This window comes from Euprymna scolopes, chromosome 3 (genome assembly GCF_053919585.1).
Source record: "Euprymna scolopes isolate OS-2025 chromosome 3, ASM5391958v1, whole genome shotgun sequence".
Classification (NCBI taxonomy): domain Eukaryota; kingdom Metazoa; phylum Mollusca; class Cephalopoda; order Sepiida; family Sepiolidae; genus Euprymna; species Euprymna scolopes.
The window spans coordinates 168,087,910-168,110,819 of NC_136484.1; the positions used below are offsets into that span (position 1 = coordinate 168,087,910).

A 22,910-nucleotide genomic window follows, 5' to 3' on the forward strand; every position below is an offset into this window, starting at 1 on the left:
AATGATAAAATTGACAGTTATTGATGCCCGTCTCATAAATCTACATATAATATTCTACGTTTATACTCTAATTATCATTGCTTGTTAAGGATTATTAGACTGAGTTCAAACTCAGAAGAGTTTGAGAAGTATAGATTATTTAGGTCTAGTTTTCATAGATACATCTAAGAAAAACACATTATAAAAAATAATATATTAATTTAAATTTGTAACTAAAAGAAAACACAGAAAATCTAAATGGCTGGAAATCTAACAATTGAGAGGATTTTCAATGTTAAAAAAAAAAAAATAAATAAATAAATAAATAAAAAAAGAAAACAAAGGAAAAGAACAAAAATTGTATATAAAGCTTAAATATGCTACCCCCCCCCAAAAAAAAACAACTTTCTTTCAAATAAATGTTTTTATCAATTTTCCACATAAATCTGAGGTTGGGCGTGAAATTTTCATGAAATATTAAGTAATCAAAATAAAAAAAATTCTTGATTTAAAATTCAACAAAGTTTGTTTTTTATTAATATTCATTCAAATAGTGCTCAATAAAATTGTTGTAGAGCAATGTAATGAGATGGTTTTATACTTATTTTGATATGTATATATATATTATTTTAATATATATAACAATGATTGAAAAAAAAAAAAAAAAAAAAAAAAAAAATGGTAAAATGTATTTAACTCAAAAATGCTTTTCCATCAATCTGTAAAGTTTTCAACTTTACAAATTTTTAAGAGCCGAATGGTTTTCTAAACTACATGTATGCATGTCTATTTGATCTCACAAGATGGTGGCTTCAGAACCTGCTGTCATTGGTGTCAGATGTCTTTGATTGTCATCTTTAAAATGAGTTTTTCAACATTTTGACTTACTATTTGTCTCAGCTTTCTTAAGCACCTTTCTTTTGTTTTGTTTTGGAATACTGTGTCGGTTTTTATTGATAGTCTCTAACGAGCAGCCAGAGAGAAAAAAGGCAATGTTTTCATTATGGATTGTGAAATGTGCATAAGACAGGAAAGAAAAACATTGATTCTTCGAAGAAAATAAAATTATGATTGTGAACTGATTCTTTCCTTTGCTAATTGGAATGCAGCTAACCAGTATATATGTTCTGAAACCGGAAAGAATTTCATTGAGCTTGTTATTTGGAGGATATTATAAAATATATATATATACATTAAAACATTTTTTTTTATATAAACTCAGGAATTATATATATTAGTCTTTGTGAAGGATTTGTTCATAGGAACTAATCCTTTTTTTATTTTCACCCCAAACAAGGCACATTGCCACTTTGGTGTAGGGGGCTACTATCAGGGGCAACAACTACTGGGGTACTATGTAGGGATTTGGGCAGTAAGTTTCGGTTTACGTTGCACTTGAACTTCTGCACGTCAGTACAGTTGGGGAAGCAGGGACCTGGAATGGAATTCTCGAGTCTAGCAGTTCTGGGGAAGAAACTACTGGAGTAGAAAGATCTTTTACATCTAGGGATCGTACAGTGTGGGGGTGGGATTTAGCAGCCTGTCGGGTTTGTCGAGGGTGTTCATGTTGTGGGGGCACAAGTGCTTGCAGTTCATCAGAGCATTCACCATTAAAATACTTGTAGAACAGGCAGAGGGATGCAACGTTTCGTCGATGGGACAGAGGCTGAAGCTTAGATGCCAGTTCAGGGCCTATCAGATTGGCGACTCTTTTGAACCTTGTCAAGGAGCGAGAGACTAGTAGCAGATGCACCAGCCCAAATGTGACAGCAATACTCCATACATGGGCGAATGGTAGCCTTATAGAGGTACAGGATACTTTTGGGTATTAGTAGTTTTCTAGCACAGTAGAGAGAGCCTACCTTCCTTGCAGCGGCCCTGGCAATGCCTTCAATGTAATTGTTCCAACTTGTTTCCTGTGAACGTTAGGCTAAGGTGTTTGAAAGATGTACTCTCAGATAAGGAGTCATTGGCCATTGTTATTGGTGGTAGAGAATTTTTTTGTAATTATTGAATGAAACTAGTTTAGTCTTGGCGGCATTGAACGTGACCATCCATTTTTGTCCCCATTCCACTACAGTTATCAATAACAAGTAAAAGCTATGTTTTAGTATAATTTTTGCCTCATCAAACCAGTTTAATAGTGAGGATATTGAAAAAGACAAAACTGTTTAAACCTCTTCACTATCGGGTTAGCTAAACCTTATATAAGGTTGCAGTTGAAAAATGTATACACATATAAAGCCATAATATTTGTATAAAAATATTTTAAACGTTACATTGAAACATCTATTCATATAAAAGTTAGGTATATGTGTATATGTTAATATATTTCTATGCATAAGATTCACCAATCATTATGAATTTTGGAACAGACATAAGAGTGGATGATATGGATATATATTTCATGCAATGGGGAGAGGGGATCTTCATGAAAATCCAGACACCTCACTTTCAGTGAAATTTTAATCTTTTAAAAAGTTCATAAAGGTTTTGAAAAATCATTTTACCTGTCCCATGACAGGAATTCTAGCATAGAAAGAAACAATTTATATGAACTATAATAAAGAAACAGTTTAAAAACAGTGAACAAGATCAAATATAAAAATAATTTAATGTTTCATTTCAATGAAGTCTAACGATAAATAAGAAAAATTACTGAATTCTAAAAAGGAGGGAAATAATAAATCAAAACATCATTAATGTGAATAAAAAAAAAATGGTTGATCAAGTTCATACTTTGATACTCATTTTTGTATCTTGCTTTGCACAGTATGGATCAACTCAACCTCTGCTAATGTTTGTTAGTCCTTTTAAAATAAACCAGCCTAAAATCAATATTTAGTGACTAATGAAGCTACTGATAACAATTGAATGCAGAAAGGGTACTTCATGAAATCTAGAAATATGGTTTTCAAGTCAAGGTTACATAATAGGAATTATTATGATATATGACAACTTAATCCTTGATTAAGATTAAATATTTTGAATGGAAAATGTTAAAATGCTTGGATGAAAATTATACTTATGAGAAACAATTTACACAACTCATCAGGCCAGATGAGCTCTTTAGAGTGAAATAAAAATGTCTGCGTAGATTGCTTGCCATAAGTTTATTTTCATACTACTCATACACTGAGCACTGATGAAATAAATATATAACTTGTTTTAAAAGATTGTATCAGAATATTAACGCAGGTTTGTCATATTTGTTGTGTTATTCAAACTATTGTTCTTATGCTATTCTTACAATGGTTTGACCGATATACCTCCAACCTTTTTCAAGTGTGTCTCGTTGAACTTTAGAATCTTTTCCGAATTTTGAACAGATCCTTTAAATGATATAGAATAGCTTGTTCTCATTCTGTCTGCCATGACCAAGTAGAAATTGTAGGTAATTCATAATTATATTACTATTATCAGCCATATTGAGGATAGAACCTTCAGGAGACTGACAGAATGAGAAAAAGGCTACTCCCATAAATTAAATAAAAAGTTATGTCCAGAATTCCATATAGATTTCAGAGTTTAACAAGATGTTCCTAAAATACCAGTTGAAACAGTGTGAGAATAACAATGCTTCAAAATGTCTTCCAAATTTTTAACCGTCACAAAGTATTTTTTTTTTCCAAAATAATTTAAAAGTCAGCATTTGTATCTTTTGTATATGATAACATTTTGTATATCATAACATTATGTTATAAGAAAAAGTAAGGAAATGTTTACTTGTAAATTATTTAAATAGAATTTTCAAAATATTTTATATTCCACAACTGCATTTTTTTAGGTCAATAAATATTCAATAATAAAATCAATTTAATGCGTAAACATCTACAAATGTTACTTTTTACACCAAACATAAAAAGTAATCTTTATGAAGCAATGTAGAAAAAAAAAAAAAAAAATTCGTAGCATTCTCTGATAGGAAACAGACTCACACTGCAGGTTCTAGTATTACCCAATGCTCAATAGTTTTAGAAATACAGCCACTATAAAATTTAATATAAAAATTATTCAACCTTTTTTTGGAAAAAAAGAAAGAAAAGTTTATTTTTCAAAAATTAAAACCATCTATCTATCTCTATATATATATATATATATAAATATAAAAGGCAACATGTGTGTGTGTATGTATGTTCGCTTATTATGTATGTCTGCAAAAGGCTTTTCCCCGAGGCCTTCCAGGGACAGGGGGGGGGTCGCTCAATCTTAAAACTTTTTTTATATCACATCTAAATGATAATATCTATGACTTAACGGAGGTTGCCTTTCTATTTAATTTGCCCGACTTTTACCAGCTTGCCGCACCTTCAAAAAGCGGGGGAAACAGTAACTGGCTTGCAGTGAAAAACTAGGTCAAACATCACGCCACTTAACTTCCTCACACCTGTATATTTCAGTTTATAACCCTTAACTTAACACACATCAATTCCTCTCCCCTCATGGCTGAGATGGTTAGGTGGTTGGCTTTTTTCCCCCTTTCGTGTCAAGGCTTCGAGGTTCAATCCTACCTTTCTACTGAAACTTTTCTTTTTTTCTTTTTTAACACACACACACACACACACCTCCAAACACCTGGGTAACGCCGGGTGCCCCCCCCCCCCAGTCTATAATATAAATCTCACCTGTCTCTTTAAATGTATGTATGTTTGTATGTCTGCCTAAAACTTTCGACAGAGGCGACAGATTTTCACAAGATTAGTATCGTTTTGAAGCTCGACCCTTCAGACGACAAATATCGAAAAATTGGCTTAAAACATTAATTCCTTTACCCTCAACTGGGCAATTTTCTACAAGGAGAGGTCACTTTTTGCATCAATATTTTTGAAAATCATCACATCTTTTCGACAGACTAGCCTTAATTTAAACCTTCGCCACTTCCGGTTTGGTGATGGACGCAACGGCAATGACATCCCCCCCCCCCCCCATTCTTTTCCTCCTTCACGGTATGGGTTTGAGCCTGCCTACTACCACTTTTCTTTTTTCTTTTTTTGCTAAAGACACCTCCAAACACCTGGGCAAGCAGGTTAGTGTGTGTATATATATATATATATAACTAGGCTTCAAAATAACTTTCAAATACAAAGTTTGGTCTTGTAATTATTAATTGGACCAAATCGTTTTTATTTCATGCAATTTAAAAATATTAATTTAAAGTATACTTAATTCAAAGGATGCTAAAATGTTGTAAATGCAATGACTGATCAAATCTTTGTTTATTAAACAATCAAAGCACTTGAACAAAAACAACCGGTTCATACCAAAAATGTATCTTATTAAACATTTGATGAGTGGCAGTAAAACTAGTTCTTCGTGTTAGAGTGAAGGCCTCCTTTCTTCCATAAATATATGAATCCAAAATAAAATGCGATAGAATTAAATACAAAAATATTAGAATTGGTATTTGCCATTAATGACAGATGAAAAAGAGTTAAGTATGTACTTTGCATTAAAAAAAACAAAGGAATGATGAAAAGAATGAAGATTTAGATATAAAATTAACAATTTTATGAACTATTTAATAGCATATCAACTCCTTTTCAAGTTATTTAATGCTGAATCCAGTTAAAAGTTTTTATGCTTTAAGTTCTTCATATATTCAGATATTTATTGAAAGTGATTCGTTTTCTTGTTTTGTAGAGAAAAATTGTTACTTTTTTTTTGGACTTTGCAGAATAGGATTGAGTTTTACAAAGGCGAAGGAAAAAAAATCAGTAACATTAATGTTTGATGCCTTTTAGGCCAGGAAGCCGGTATCTTCAGGCAGCCTGATCTGGTAGCATCAAAATTTAATGTTAAAAAGTACCAATTGCAAATGATTCACTAAAAATGGGCAACTAATCTACCTGCATATGGGAGGGAAGTGGTAGGGTAATACATTCTTGTGCAAGTTAATGTATAAAAGGTCAACCAGTGTCTTGTTAATAATTAAAACTCCCCCTTTTCCAACCCCTGACTTACAAAATGAATGAACTTACTTTGAATAAAGATGAATATAAATCTTCAAGATATTCTATTCTGAAGAAATATCAAAGTTTGATAAATCTTACATGATAAATTGAAAAAAAATAAAAATAAAAATAAATAAATAAAACCCAAAAAACAAAAAAAGTTTATTTTTAATGTTAGATTGGCTTAATTAAGAGAGAAACTAAAAGAAAAAAAAAAAAGAAAATGAAAAGAGAAACACAGAACAAACGATATCAATTTTTCTACAAAAGCGTTGTAGCTAATTACTTACTAACTCATCTGTAATCAGTAACAAGCAATGCTACGTGTAATTAGTACAGTGGTATGCCTGATCGGCCATATTTATTGATTTACTTTCAATCAATATGACTTTTGCAAACAAATAAGACTATTTGTATTTTGGAACTTTTGAGATAAGGTTTCATAATTTGTATCATTTGGACAACATCTTGGCTATTATTCTTACACGTTGACTGATGTGATAAATTTAATACAACATTTTGAATAGTTAATTAGAACACCATTAAAAAAGTTTGAAACGTGTCTGTAGGTTTAATAAAATAATTACTATTTATTTAGAAATATAAATTATTATAAGGCCCCTTTAAGGAATTAAGAGTAAGTGGTCAACCTTAACGCAATGCAGTATTCTGATATCAGTCATTGAATGCTATCTGATTGTGCTAGCTTATTAGTATTAATAGAACTTAAATTTAGTTAGTTTCTGTGCTAATTACCGGTAGCCTGGAAGTTAAACACCAGCCTACAGCCAAGAATGACCAATGAGAATGGAAGTTTAAAATATGTGTATGGAGGTTTAAAAAAATTATTAATATTTATTTAAATATAAAAATAAATACTTAAATGGCTATAAAGCAAGGCTTGCTGTTTGTAAATAATAAACAGCTCAAACACTATAAAAGCGGTGGGTGTTTATTTAAATGGATATTTGTTGAGGTTATTTGCGAGCACCGACCCCATGGGCCGATGGGTAGAGCTGCTGACTATCACTATGATGGCTGTAGCTTCAATCGTTGGCTAAGGAAGATTGCTGGTCTAGCTGCATTAATGAGTTGTGATACAACAGAACAGTACTGTATGTGAATGACTATATGAAAATAATCTATCTTTTCTTTATAAATTTGTTTTTTTTTTGCGTATTGATATTCACATTAAACACCCTTTTTTTCTATTTATTTAGTTATTTATTTGCTTCCCCACTGAGCAAATTAGGCACAAGGCCGTTTTTAATGTGGAGAGTGAGGGGAGGGGGACCAGAGAGCGAACTGGATAGTGAAAAACTGGTATGAAGGATTTCCCCTACATTGACTAGAACTGATTGCTCAAGAGCAATAGTCCGATATGTGGGGGCAACCCCACATATGGTCTTTGATTGCAGTATCTGCCGGAACAGATATTACACTTGGATAACAGAAAAAAGATCTTGACCCAAAGGCCAAGAAGAAAAAAAGGCGAATCATTTTTCTGTTTATTTATAAAGAAAATACAACTTTGTTATAGATGGGTTGTGGAATTGCATTCACTAGCAAATGATCTAGCTAATTTGCATATTCTTTTAAACATTCATTTTAATTAATTCCCTATTAGTTTTTTTCGGTTTTCTTATGGGATGATCATGCTAGTTAACTATCACATGTATTCATATTCATGCAGATATTCTACATGATTTATACTTGCATAATACTGTGTAAAAGTTTATAGTAAAGACAAAACTCTTTCCATATATATATTTATGTAGAAGTAGACATTTTTGTTTAAAATATTATGCCTACTAAACTCCTGGTAGAGTTTTTGGTCTACAGATATGAAACTTCATATATAAAGGTATCTGAACCCATGCGAAACTTTATATTTGGGTTTTAACCAGGGAAAATCGGTACAAAATTGTGAAAATTAAAAAAATTTGAAAAAAATGTAATTTTCCAGGTGAAGATCGAACGACGGCATTAGGAATATGCATGCACACTTTTGCATTTCCCCCCCCCCCCGCCCCAGTTAAAACCCAAATATAAAGTTATACATATCTAAGGGAGATAATCCAATGAAACTTAGAAAGCAAAAAATACTCTTCATACACTTGATTGTTGGAAGGTGTTTTTCTGCTTCTGAACATGGAGAAGTAATCAAATTACAGGGTATCCGTGGATAAAAAGCAATACTCGGTTCATCTTAAAAATAATATAAAACAAACTATGAAAACCGTAAAGAATCAGTGGAGATTCAATATAACAAGGATGTGAAACACAGAACATAAATTATTATAAAATATTTAGATAACAGCAAAATCAGGATCTTGCTGCACTCAACTGAAGATTTATTGAGATGTACAATAAAAATATTGTAAACAAAGATGAGGATAACAGTTTAAAACGTGTGAAAAACAATACCTCATCTCAATAATATATTGTAGTTTAATACAAGATTGTAACAAAAATAAATAAATAAAAACAACAGAAAACATTGCACAGCAAAAAAAGTGAAGCTTTCCAAGTCAAACAATTCAATTTATACAGCAACTTTTACAATTTTGATATTGCATGAATTTTTTTTTTTTTTTTTTAAAGTGGAAATCACTTCAAACAGGAAATGAAGCCACTTGATGTAAGGAGCTAAAAAAAATAAAAAAAATAAAAAAATAAAAGATAATACTTCAAGGTCAAAACTAACCAACAATAAGGGTTAGATAGATTTCAACCCAGAAAACAGCAATTCTTCTCCCTTTTTTCAGAAATATTACTTATGGAATGTGAGAACTAAAAGAAAAGCAAGAGTTACAAGACTGCCAAAAGTAAATCTTAGGTCTTCTTTCTAATCTTAACAGTGTTGCTGTTATTCATGGATAAACTAGTTACATATGCATAGGAAAGAGTAAATACGAACTGTAAAATTTCAAACAACATGTAAAAAATGCTCATGGAAATGTAGATAAGCAAGATAATATGCAAGTAAAAAAACAAAAAAGCTTTGTTTTAATAAAGCAACATCACTAAATGAATATGGTCAAACCCATGGATCAAAATATGTTGGTCCAGCTTTAATGCGGTGCTTGTGTTATGTTTATTAGCTTATCCACATTTTCATTTCACACAACCAAATTATAAATTGTTATACATATATATATATTATATATATATATACTATAAATTGTTATATGTATACCATAAATTTCACTATTATACTGAATATGCATAATGCATAATTTCTAGATCCTACATAATTGCATAGAATTTAAGATGAAAATGTTCTAGCACACAGAAAATATTTCTCTCTCATTATATACATATATACACACACACACACACACATGACCGTGTTTGAAAAGTCTCTAACAAACTCCTCTCTGAATATTTAGTCTACAGTTGAAATTTGATATTTAGGGTATTTGAACCTGTAGCATACTTTGATTTAGTTTTTAACCAGTAAAATAGATAAGTAGTCAAAATTGAAAAAACAAAACATTGATCTTGGCATGGGGGAAGTCAACTATACCCGTTTTTTTTTTCTGCATATGCGCTAATCAAAAGTTATAGGTTAAACAATATATGCTATAAATTTTCATATATATATATATATATATATATATATATATACATACTATAAATTTTTGCAAAACAGAAGGAAGTTTACTATAAAATTTTTTTATTTGTTTTGAAACTAGAGTTGTGGTTTATATTTGGAGGGAGAATTTGTTTATTGCAGTGCTGTCTGGATCAAATAACGATTTTAAACTGGTACAAGAAGTGGAACGATCATGGCCTGTGTAACATAAGCATAAGTGCATGTTTATAATGGTGATCAAACAAAAGAAACCATGAATTGTTTATATTCTATTTTTTAAGTGAAATGAATAATATTTCCTCAAAGTTAAATAATTATACATAGATCATTTTTTTTTTAAAACATAAATAATCTATTTTAGCATTTAGTTAAATCATTTTTTCATATTTTTAGCATTTAGATAAATCATTTTTTTTTTGCATTTAGCAAGTATTTTTCTATTAATAAACATCAATTCCAACTAGGAAGAAAAGCGTTTAGAGATTAAACTACAGACTCCATCAGAATTAAACAAATCTAAGAACTGAGCAGTTAAGTCTTTGAAAATAATTTTAATACTCTAAGAATTTACTGGTGCTTATGCAGTATAAGGCACAGGTTCAAATCACACTATAAATAATAACTTTATGCAAAAATAAGTATCTTTAACTTGAAAATTATCGAGTATATTTTAAAGATAAAAGTCAGTTTTCGTATTTTGCCATTCATTATTACTTTGTTAAATAAAAGACTTATCTCCCCTTGATTTATGAGATTTCTGCTATTCTCAACGGTAGATTAGCATTTGCAATAAAAATGATTTTTTTTATTTAATTAAAATTCTACTTGATAATTTTTTTCCAGTTGGTGTAGATACCTATTTTGGCCTAATATGTAAATATATCAAGGAGTTTTCCTCTTAATTTATTTGGAACTGCAATTTTTACATAGCTGCATAAGCGCCAATTCAATATTTTATCCAGAATCAAAATAATAAAAGAATCCTTGTTGAAAAATATCAACTCGTGAGAAAGATGTTTTACTTTAAAATTAACTTGCAAAACTGAATTCATCACTAAAAATTAAACAAGTCAGTTGTCTTAAATCATCAATTGCTGGTGAAACATTCACAAATTCTGTGTTTAATGATGTGCACTCATTGTGGCCAGAAACTCCAATCTTCAGAGGCCAGTGTCATCCTTCAAAAGAGTTGATTATGACATTAGGTCTTCCAGTCTGTTGCTAAACTCCTGGGGACTACAAACATACATTTCCAGCAGATTCATTATATTGTAATACACATCTAGCTAGTGCCAAAAGTCAGCATTGGACAACTGCAGCTATGCATGGAATGCACATTTGTTAGTTACATGACTTCATCATGTTATGTCGTAGATGACACGTGGCATCTGGGTGTATGATTCATCAAGTTTCTTACATTTATCAACATTTAGTGTCTCATCTGTAGAACAAGATGAATTTAACTGATGTCTTGAAAACTTAGAGCTGAGAAAATAACCCAATCTTTAGAAATTCATCTGCTTGCAATGAGCAATACATGTGATAAAAGAAAATTGACTTGTGCGTCACTTTAAACTCACAATGTTTTAAAATTTTATGCAAGAGTGCATTCACATTGAATGTGTGTGTATGTGCACATAATTCACTTAATTGCAGGTGTGGGCGAGTTAAGTAATAATTCCTATCTTGTAGTGAAATGTATTTTTAGTTGATTGTAGAGGTGGGTGTTTTCCCTGTCCGAAAGCCACCAGTGTTTAGACCATTGTTGAGATGACTTATTCCCTGTTGGATGAAGTTCTGTGTTCTGTGCCGTCTTTGTTACATTGTCCTTGCAACAGTATGTAGTAGACAATATGCAGCATTTCGGTATATGATCTAAAAATTTTCTTAGATCCAACAATACTTAGTGTCCAAGAATTGGATCAATAAAGTACAAAGGATTCAACAGAAAACTTTTTTTACATGGAGGTCACCACTTATCAAGGCCCAGAAGCCACTCGGGGATAAGGGTTATTGTGTGTACAGTAATCAATGAGATAGTATCGTAGTAATCATTAGCATTGGATATTTGATAGGGTGTCTTAAGAGAGCGGTTTGTCAGGAATTTGTTTATGTTGGACTTGAAGACATCCAAGTTGTAGTCAGGTGGGAAACAGGCAAACGGAAGAGTTCCACAGTCATGTACTTCTAAGAAAGAAGCTCTTTTAGTTTTGTCTCATATTTAATAAGTTTTCTAGATTTTGTGAACTGTAGTTGATTGCATTCCATAACTGACCAATGCAAATATTTATATTACCAGAATAGTTGTAAAAATTAAAACAACTTTATAATCTCATAATTCGGTGACTAATTAATAAGGCTGTGACAACAGAATATTCTTTTCATTCTTTTGACTCTTGAGTATATATCAGACACACTTAAGTTACCGATAACCACATCTATGTAAAAACATAAGATATTAATGGATATATATTCAAGAGTCAAAACAATGAAAAGAATATGCTGTTGTCACAGCCGTACTAATTAGTGATCCAAATAATTAATAAAAAGTTAAAAATAAAAAAATAACAAAGATGAGAGTACAGTTATTTATAGACTAAATTGAATTGTATTTGATCAAATTCTAGATATGTCTTGTATAAAGAAAAACAAGCATTTAATTTACAGAAAAGACATAAAAATACTCTTCAAGGTGGGATAAATAAGTTCTAGCATTAAATATAGCTTCTAATAATCATTTTCTTAAAACTTTGAAATGTTAGGGCTGCAATTTTATATGCCATCAAATAAGAAAGCCAACTTACAGATAACGGGGAAGAAAAAAAGAAAACAATTTCTAAATTAAAAATATTAGAAAATTGGTTGCTGCCTTTATAACCATAAACAATGGTATTCACATTGAAGTTTGAAAAAAAAAGAAAAAAAAAAAGATTTTGAAAATTTTTGAAAAAAAAAAAAAAAAAAATATCACATTTTTATTTTTTAAGACAATATATTTCTACTTTTAGTAGTCTTCACCATGAAAACAGGCATAGAGATATTTAACAAACATCCCTAACAATCCAATCACCAGAACAACTGCCATGATGATGTAGAAACTTGTGATGCTCCAGAAAGTGCTTCTGTATAATAAAGCTTGACAGTAGCAATCAGAGGTGACATTATAATAGCTGACTTTTGGATGAATCTGATAGACAGAAACACTTCCTGCAAAGAAAAGAAAAACTTTCTTAATATTATGAACAAAAGAAATCAGTTGTCATCTGCTTCTTGTTTATATATACAAAAAAATCTGTTTTAATACTACATCAAGTTTCAATGAATTATTAATATGTACTTTGATTTAGCAGATGCATATTAGTGTTGTGCTAACGACATTAGTGAGGTACAAGCAGAATTATTATATAGATAATAAATATAAAAGTAATTAAAATTCCAAAGTTAAAAAAAGCAACAAAAAAACACACAACAATATCATCATATTCGGTTTAATGTCTGTTTTAGTAGAATAAACAATGGTTTGACTGTAAAATGATGCGAACGTGCAGTAGATAATAAGCATAGAAATAAATCTGCATCATATTAGGTTTGACATGTTTTACATGCGGGCATGTGTTGGACAGCTTTCAGAAACTGATTTCAAAACTAATCTATCTTTATTTTTATGGAAATTGCTCCATACAAGGTGTGAAACCACAGGATATAAAGAGCTAACAATAGTGAAAGATGATTATTGCAAAGACAGAAGATGCTTTAATCTTGAAAAGACCAAGACTATAGGTAGGAGGGAAATAATTAGCAGAAAATGAGTTCCACAGACCTGCAGTTCTTTGAAAGAACCCAGTGGAATAGGAAACTGTATTACAATAAGGTATCAAAACAGTGATTTAATGGAGACCACTAGATCAACAAGTCAAAAAAAAAAAATAGCTGAAACAAAGAAAGCAGTGAATAGATCAGATAATCTTCCCATAATAATATTTATAAAAAAGACAGACTAGCAACATCACATCGGTGAGAGATAAACGCTGCAGAGAAGATGGGTGGGGTTCATCCATTTCTGTACCTTATCAAGAACGTTCAAACAGGACAGATTCACTAGCCCAAATATGACAACAATATTCCATAAATAGTCTGATATCAGGGTAATAGAAAGATTTGGTGAGAAAGACCAAGAAGTTTCACAGTTGATGGCAAAGCCATCTATGAGAATCTCAGGAAGAAAACGGACATGCCTATGATGGGCAAGGTTAGCATTTAAACCTCTTTCTATCAAGTCCAACCTCATGACCCACATTTTTTCGTTGATCTTTTGCCAACTCAACCTGTTACTTCAACAGTTGTACATTTACTAACCAAAAAAAAATCTCATTCTTTTAAATGTTATTGTCATGACATTTCAGTCGATGTAACCTCTGATCTTCTAGAATACAAATAATCAATCCTCATCTGAAAAATCCGCAAACATTCATTTCTTCTGTTTCCTATACTGTCCAGATTTAATCTACCTCTGAGTTCATCAGAACTAAGCCTGTCTTTAAGACTTACATTGTACATCCATTGTATTCTCATATTTCTCACTCCGGCTAGGTTTTACTGTCATACATCATTACATGGCATATACAGCCCAGCTAGACTTTTCCCTTTGTTAACAGTAATAATGCTCTGCTGGTTAGTGATGACAAATTCCCTGAACCAAATATTTTATCCACAATATTATTAAAATATTAACCATACAAAATGCTAATGTAAAACATTTAACAATGTATTTGGAAATATTTGCCCATTTAGGTCGTGGTAAAAATCGGAAAAAAACTCGAGTCAGTCAGCATTTAACAATATTGGACTTGGCTGTTAAAAAACAAAACAAAACAAGGGGAAATTTTTATTAGAGATCAAATTAAAGATTAGTTGTGTATATTTGAAGTTACATTAAACAGGAAATTCATGTGGCAGACATGCAAGATCAATTATTTCTCCTCTTTGTTCAATGTCAACATGAATGGGCATCTGATTTTGAGGGTTCCACAACCCAGATGTTTAGTTGAGCAGATGCCGTTCATCTAGTAGGATTTGCAGTACAAAATAAACCAAATCCCAGAACAATTAATGGACTTATTTGTTTTATTTCTAATTTTCTTTCATTATTCTAGCTCCAATGAGGAAAAAAAACCCATTTACAACTGCTACATCACTACAACCACCTTTACAATTAGCCATTACTACCCCTTGATCAACTATTTATGTCTACATTGCCTCAGCAGTTTTCTGTCAACCAGATACTGAGGGAGATAACATGATATTCCCAATCAAAACACTATCTTTCTTATACTCAACTGAAAGGGCCCTTCATATTGGTAAGCTGTTAATTGCAACTTGTCAAAATAATTCAAGTTATTTAGTACTGAAAAGCTAAAATTCAAAATCACCAGTGACTGTCACCACTGTTGTGGGTGTTTGTTTTGTAGTTTTAGCGTTTTAGTTTGACATATACACAGACAACTGCCCTTTATGTAACAGATAAAATAAATGATCACAGCACCAGTACAATAATCAGTAAAACAAATGGTGTATTTAAATCTGCTGCTCTATGGCCAAATCTGTGTAGATTAGATTGAAAATGGATGTTCTAAAATTTTCTTTAGGTGCATATAGCACCTCTATTTTCTTTCTGTTATTTGCATCCCTTTGACTATGACATCATTTAGTCACCAAACAAAGTTGCAGTGCGGCAATATTTTTGCCATGTGCTAATGTCATAACACTCTTAGTAACTGTGTTGTCATTCTCTGTAGTTATCAAATAATACACCCTTTCATAAACTCATATTGAATTTCGTGCAATCCAATAAATTTTTATTTTCTTAAAAAAAAAAAAAAAAAAAAGACTGTTGCTCTTTTCTTAGTGTGAACCCATCTGAGAATATATCTTATCAGTATGAGGAGACTTAAAACACCTTTTCAAGTGCAATTGTTAGGTAATTTTCAACCATATCTAGTCGCCATACCTCAATGTATCCCTATTTTTAAATGCTATGTTACTCGTTTCTTTTCCATCCACCAATTCTATATAATGTAAGAAATTCATAAAATATGATGAAACGTTTCTGACATTTTTGTCAAACGTTTCATCATATTTTATGAATTTCTTTGCCTCATGTGACCATGGAATTAACCATTAGTCCTGTGGGTACTGTTATTCTTTTGGTTTATTTTGAATGCCCACATTGCCATAATTTAACCATAGTTTATGCTCTTTGCAATTACTTGTATGTATTAGCATTCCAAGTCCATCAGCCTCGATCACGTGGCAGACAAATTCATACCTTAATCTGTTTAACATTTTAGCAATTTATTATTTTCAAGCAATTTAAAAAAAAAATGGTTATTATTAGATATAAAATATGTAATTGTATGTACTTTAATCTTTTTGTAATATAGCAGTGCAGATGTAACAAGTCTTAATATATGACTATTAAATGTTCTGATATGCAATTCATCTAGGATATATTTATGACAGTACATATAACATTTATGATCGTTTTCATCATGTTGTGATCTGTGATTGTCTAATAATCTCCATTGTATGTTGATGGATGTATGCATATATCAACAGAGTTTAAACAAGAGACAAACATCGTTATCAGTGGGAACACCAGCAAAAGACATATTTCTAATCTTCCTTTCAGGTGTCCTGAAATCAAATGTGCTTTTCTCAAAAAGTGAAAATGCTCAGGCATGAATTATATGTATATATTTCATTTATTTCTTGCTGGGTTCCTTTTCAGAGTTGGCATGCTTTGTATATGACTACATCTTGCAAAGTTGCCCTCTTTTAACTTCCATAAAAGTTAAAGTCCAAAACTCCCTGCTAACGCATTGCATCTCAAACTCCTCTCTCTCGTAACTCAATTCTACGTGTCTCAGCTATATCTTTTTCATTATATCATCACTACATGTAGCCTAAAAATCGTTGCTGGATTTTTGTCATGCATCTTTTTATATTATCCTTAGCTTAAATTCCATCTATCAAGTTAGCATCACATTCACATTCCTGGGAACTATTATGCATACAATATTAAAAAAATACACACACACACACACACACACTGCATTGATCTGCAGTATGCAACACAGATAAGAAATGAAGAAAGGAAAAAAAAAATCATACTGCATTAACCCTATTACAATCCATCATGGTGACAATCTTAATATTACTAATAAAAGCAAAACTAATAATATAAATGCTTTGTAATTTGAGTTCAATAACAGATAGCAGCCCCTTCTGTAACTTCTTCCTTCTCTATTGGGCTCTTACTTTTTGGCTAGTTAAAGTTTTTTCAAGTTAAATTTGTCTAAGTGATATTAGCTTTTCCTTGATATGTTGATATGTAGTAGAAAACAGTAAATTTGACAGAAATTTTGTCAAAAATTATAAGTGAAGCTTAAATTTTATTTTATTCATATATTATTAAATTTTGTCAAAAATTATAAGTGAAGCTTAAAGAAAAAAAAAGCAATTATAAACAAAAGAGTCAGCAAGCGTTTGAACTGTAGCGCAGTCACAAGCGAATTTTTTATTACATTTTCTTATGCATAAATATTAAGTTTGCGCTAATATTTTAAAAAGTTATTTGTTAAAAAATAACTTTTTAAAAAGAATTTTGGCTACGTTTTATTTGGAAAAATAGTATATCATAAAATGACTATCCGACATCTTAAAACAAATGGTGGTGGATGCTGACAGACTTTGAGTTATTTGTAATATACAACAGCGCTTTTAAAATAGTTTGATAAGCAGGGTGGCCAAGAAGTCGCCGAGGAATTTTTATCTTGATTCTTTACTTTTGATCGCAGTTTAATGGAATTTTAACATAATATGATGCAGACAATGGAGGTCTGTTTGCAAAAAAAAAAAAAAAAATAAATAAATAAATAAAAATGCAAAAGTATTTACATATATATATAAAAAAAATACTCTTTTTAAATGGTTTCCATTTTCAACTTAACAAATTTGTGCCATTTCCAAAACATTATCCATGACGGATTTTAAAATCATTTGCTTATGATTTAATTCTCTGGCTTCATTCTTGATGTTCACCTTCAATTCAGTCTCAGGTTTGTTCAAGTAAACGTTTTCTTTCTGATACTCCCACAAGAAGAAGTCAGGACTAGTCAAAACTAGTGAAGGTGAAGGCTAATTGCCAACTTTTTCATTTGTCAACAAAGATAAACTAAGACTTATTTCCCATGATTTATGTTTCTTTATCTGCTGAATCACGATCTGTTATGGTAACTGTCGTTATCTACTCTGAGCCCATAATCTGATTAAATTGTAATTTTGTAGTAGAATAAGAAAATAAGAAAAATCAAGAGGAAGAATAACAATGTGCGTATTGATAAAAAAGAGTAAAAACTAATATTCAATGTACAACACTGAAGAATTAATAAAGGGGAGATAATTACAAGTATTATCGAACTTGCTAAATATTTATCATAGTATACAAGCGATTATTATGTCATTTCAATGTTAAAGCAATATAGTGGAGGATGGATTGTCACATACATATATAAGTACTTTAACAAATTACTTACCTTGGAATTGACTGCAGAAGTATAAGAATCTGATTCTACGTCAGATATTCTAAGCATTATTTAACTGAGACTGAAAGAACCCACATTCAGTACCAGCCTTTTGTACAAAAACACTGCACTGTGATATATCAACTGGAAACCCAAGATTTAATGATTCTGTTCGGATCAACAAACATCTTTAGAAAAAGTTCAGAGTTCGACAAGATACACTAGATGAAGGTGGAGATTGTTGCGAGAATGACACTCAAGATGAGAACAGTAGTTCGAATAATGCAAATTATTAATCCTCGTCTCAAAAATTAACATAAAACATATTTCACTTTCCAAAAATCACTAAAATGAGCAGTATTCTATTGAAACTTTCTCACTACAAAAGCAATTTGAAACATTACTTGAAGGTAAGAGAGGAATAAAAAAGAAAAAAAAAAAAAAAGAAAAAAAAAGAAAAAGAAAAAAAAGAAAAAAAAAGAAAAAAAAAAGAAAAAAGAAGAAAAAAAAAGAAAAAAGAAAAAGAAAAAGAAAAAAGAAAAAAAAAAAGGTAGTCCAATACTTTTGCAATAGTCGTTCTGTCTAGCATAAAATAGATTTCTTAGCATTTATCTCCCTTTTCAGGCTCTTTTTCCTAGGGGTTTCTATCCAGCATGTTCTTTCTCCCATTTAGCTGCTTTGCTCATGGCTTTATGGCTAAATTTTTCTATAACTTCAAATATATCAACATGTTTTGAGAATCACCGATAAGAATTATTACCTTTCTTCTCTCTAATTATGGAATTAATAATGCAAGCATTATTTTTAATATTATAAACAGACTGTTTACCTTTTCATTACGTGTATAATTGTATTTTTTCCTCTCTAAGAGAAGTTTTTATACCTCAAACGCTTTCTATTCTGTAAGTTTATTAACTCTATGACTCTTTAAAATCTTAGTAAACTTCTTGCATCTGCTTTGCATTTTGTATTTATATGCTTCTGAAACAATGTTTTTATTCATTTTCAGTTTTACCTTTATCAATGACTAATAAACCTGTGAGTCTTGATAAGAGTTTATGCTAAACGTTTGAGTGTTGTGTACATTTCCACAAAATATTGAATCTCAGAGACAGTAAAAAAAGCTTCAACTATTATGTAAAGATAAGAGAGCAATAAAAAAAAAAAGACAGTTACTTACCAGCAATGAACCATGCAAATACAAATAAAGTAAGAAGATCCTTTAAATAACGATAGCGATTTGATGTCTCGGCGAATTCAAACGAGGTTTCAGTCTCAACAGTTGGTTTACATACTTTGTACAGAGCATAAACGATGAGCAAGAAAAGCAAACAGCCACTTACAATCAGATAAACAGGGATGAACGGTTGGCATGAACAGTCATTTAAGTAATAGCTTCCTGCAAACAAAGAGTAAAAAAAAAAACAAAATATCGTGAAACAAAAGACGTGAAACAAATGACGTGAAACAAATGACGTGAAACAAATGACGTGAAACAAATGACGTGAAACAAAAGACGTGAAACAAATGACGTGAAACAAAAGACGTGAAACAAATGACGTGAAACAAATGACGTGAAACAAATGACATGAAACAAATGACATGAAACAAATGACATGAAAAAGACTTTGAATAAACATGTTTTATGTAAAGATGTTTTATCAAAAGTGTTTCATTTAGTTTTAGATATTTTGATTTGTTTGTGTACACGTGAGACAATATCTGATAAACTACACAACACTCTTATAGCTACAACCACTATGGCTTTACATTTAAATGTGCCACAAGCAAGTCTTTATGTTACAAGTGAAACAATCACATTTGCAAGTGATTTTTCAAAGTGGCGACAAGAAAGAAAACGCTTATCTTTTGACGATTGTGTTTTTTTTGTCACTAACAATTTTCCAAAGCTCATTACTGAACGAAAAATGTCTTTTCAACCTTTATTTTTTTAAAATTAAACGAGCAAAGTCAAATTATTTAAAGAAGAAAAGTTTAATAGAACAATATACCTTGGATTTTTTTTATGAAGGCCATTAAAAAAAAAAATTAAAAAAAATAAAAAAAAACACCCAAAGAAATTTGAAGGTACCTTCAAATCTCAACATAAAATTCTGTGCATATTTAGAATTTCACTTATTAAAAATACACAGAAAAATCTTTATGATGTATGTATTCATCATGGAACAAAGATGTCATATTCCAAAAATCATGTGGGTTTGGTTAGTAACTTTTCTATTTGGCTAGTAAATGAAAATATTTAGTTGTCTAAAGTCAACTAAAGAGAAATTTGTGCATAGAGCCCTGACCTGTCAACAATTTCTCTTTCTCTCTATCCGTGCCTAAAACGAGATGAAAATATCATGAGCAAAGTTTATTTTCTAGAATTGCCAGTCCGTGGAACACAATATGGTGGGGTTGCTCTCATGATAGCCTTTTTTCTTCTTCTTTATGTCCAAAGTCACAAGTTCTTGAACCATCTTCTTAAATAATTGGATTCTACAAAACTTCTACCATTAACAATCATCACAGTATTCTCCTTAGCCACCTGAGACTCATTATCCCTTATCCTCGAGTGGTCTTTGGGTCTTGATATGCTGTGTTCAATCAACATTCACATTTGGCTTTCTTCCAGCAAAGTCCCGATGCTTACTTTGGACCTGTCAAACTAAAATGAAATAAAAAATGTATCCAATACAGAATATTTCCAAAATATTTATTTTCTTATTTTAATAAGTCTTGATAGTAAATAAGAAAACTTATTGGGAATATTTGGTATTGGATACATTTTTTTGTTTGATTTTAGTTTAACAGGTCCGCAGCAAGTGTCAGGGAACTTTGATTGAAGAAAGCTTTGCTTTTTGATCTATTTTAGCATTTATTACAGTTAGCTATCAGCATGGGTATTGGCACAATCCAAAAACATGACTTTCTATACCCTATCCAATCCAGTATTGCACGATGAATAGTGACCTTATAGAATTCCTGACAAGTTTAATAATCCTAGGCCAATTAACCTTTAATCTCCAGTGCCCTTTGAGCCTTAATAAGAGGTGACTCTTTCGTAAAAAAAAAAAAAGAAAGAAAATAGTGTGTAACGTGCATCCAGGAGATAAGCGCCCGCGTGTTTGCGTGTTGTGTGGGTACGTGGGAGAGACGGATGAGGGGAAAAAGACTTACCTCGAGACCAGCTCAGCGTTACCGACCAAAAATAGAAAGGAAGGACCAAGATGGCGACCGCCGTCTTTTGTAAAGTATGATGTCTCGCAAAGTCACACGAATTCTCGGAATATGCAAATTTAGCCGGCCTAGAACGACGATAAAAGCGGGTGAGGGGAAAGACGTGGGGGAGTGACGATTGAGTTGGCTGGGGACTCGTGTGGCTGTTGCTTTTTGTGCCGTGTTGAGGATATCTTACCGTGTTAAAGAGAGAGTCGGGCGCCATCTTGAATTTTTCCTTACATTTTTTTCTTACAAGCTATTCCGGCCATTTGGCCTCTAGGACTATGACGGAGTCGAAATTTGACTTAAAGCTCATACCCGAGTTTGACGGGTCCACGTCCATCGTCGACTGGGTTGAAAGGGTCGAGCTGACGTGCGACCTTTGTGAGGTGAAAAGGGTACACACTGTAATTCCCCTGAGATTGGCTGGGGGTGCCTTGAGTGTATATCAGCAACTCAGTGCTGCCGAAAAGGGAGATGTCACCGCAATTAAAGCTGCGCTGTACAACGCATTTGCCATGGATCCTTGTACGGCCTATGAAAAATTTGCTTCCCGAAAACTTCTACCGGAGGAAAGCGTGGACGTTTTCTTCGCTGAGTTAAAGAAACTCGCAGTTCTGTTCGGTGGAGGGGTGTCGGAGCGGACGCTCGCGTACGCGTTTGTGGCGGGCCTTCCCACTCGGGTGAAGCAGCTACTGAGAGCCTCAACCAGCGTTTCAACAACGACCATGGAACACTTGATGGAACGTGCTCGAGCCATCATCAAAGATGAGGAGGACCTGGGGGAACCAGTTGTGATGGCGACACAGACAGGCCAGATTGGCGCTCGGGAGATTCCGAATCAGAACCCTGCAAGCAATGGGAAATGTTTTCGCTGCGGCCGACGCGGACATTTTGCAAGGAATTGCACCAACAGGGGGCGTGTGCGCTGTTTTAAGTGTGGCGGTTTGGGGCATCTAGCCCAAAACTGTGCGGGAAACGTATCAGGGGAGAGGACGTCAGCGCCGCCCTGCTCCCCGAGCAAAATTTGAACAAGGCGCAACCAGTAATAACCGTCTACGTAAACAGGATACCCTGCTCAGCACTTCTCGACTCAGGCTGTTCGCATACTATAGTGAGCACCAGGCTGTGTCCAAGTTGGACTAAGAGGAAGATCAAAGTCACCACGATAGGAGGCGAGACTCAGACATGCTGTGGAGCTGGAACTGTCAAGATCTACACGGACACCGGTGCAGCCACTAAGATCAATGTGCTCGTGACCCAAGGAAATCTCCTGGGGTTTGACCTGTTGCTCGGATACGATGCCATCAAGGCGCTGGGGGGAGTCGCAATTCATCGGGATGGAAAGGTGCGATTCTTAGAGGCCCCAGTGTGTGCAGCGCTCCATATCGATCGGCCGGATTTTACAGTGGACTACGACTCGCGCAAGAGGGCCTGGATTGCATCTTGGAAGTGGACCGAGGGAATGGCACCGACTAAACTCAAGAATGGGGTTGCAGAGTACCCTATACCCAGTGAGGCCCGAGCAGAATACGAAAGGGAACTAAAGGCGTGGATCCAAGATGGCTGGTTAATCCC

At 32.5% G+C, this 22,910-nt stretch overlaps 1 protein-coding gene across 2 annotated transcripts in view; it reads right to left on the reverse strand.

The window, feature by feature from the left end:
* Window positions 1-644: 644 nt before the first annotated feature.
* LOC145260302 (uncharacterized) overlaps window positions 645-22,910 on the reverse strand; it is a 111,484-nt gene continuing 89,218 nt past the window's right edge. Inside the window, exons 5-6 of one of the 2 annotated variants that reach the window (XM_080118190.1) lie at window positions 19,454-19,509; window positions 645-12,735 (exon numbers count right to left, since the gene is read on the reverse strand). In XM_080118190.1, coding sequence (XP_079974316.1) covers window positions 12,595-12,735; window positions 19,454-19,509 — 197 coding nt within the window. In that variant the 3' untranslated portion in view covers window positions 645-12,594. Of the gene's footprint in view, window positions 12,736-19,290; window positions 19,510-22,910 lie in introns of both variants that reach the window. The other variant, XM_080118180.1, reaches the window with a different exon arrangement.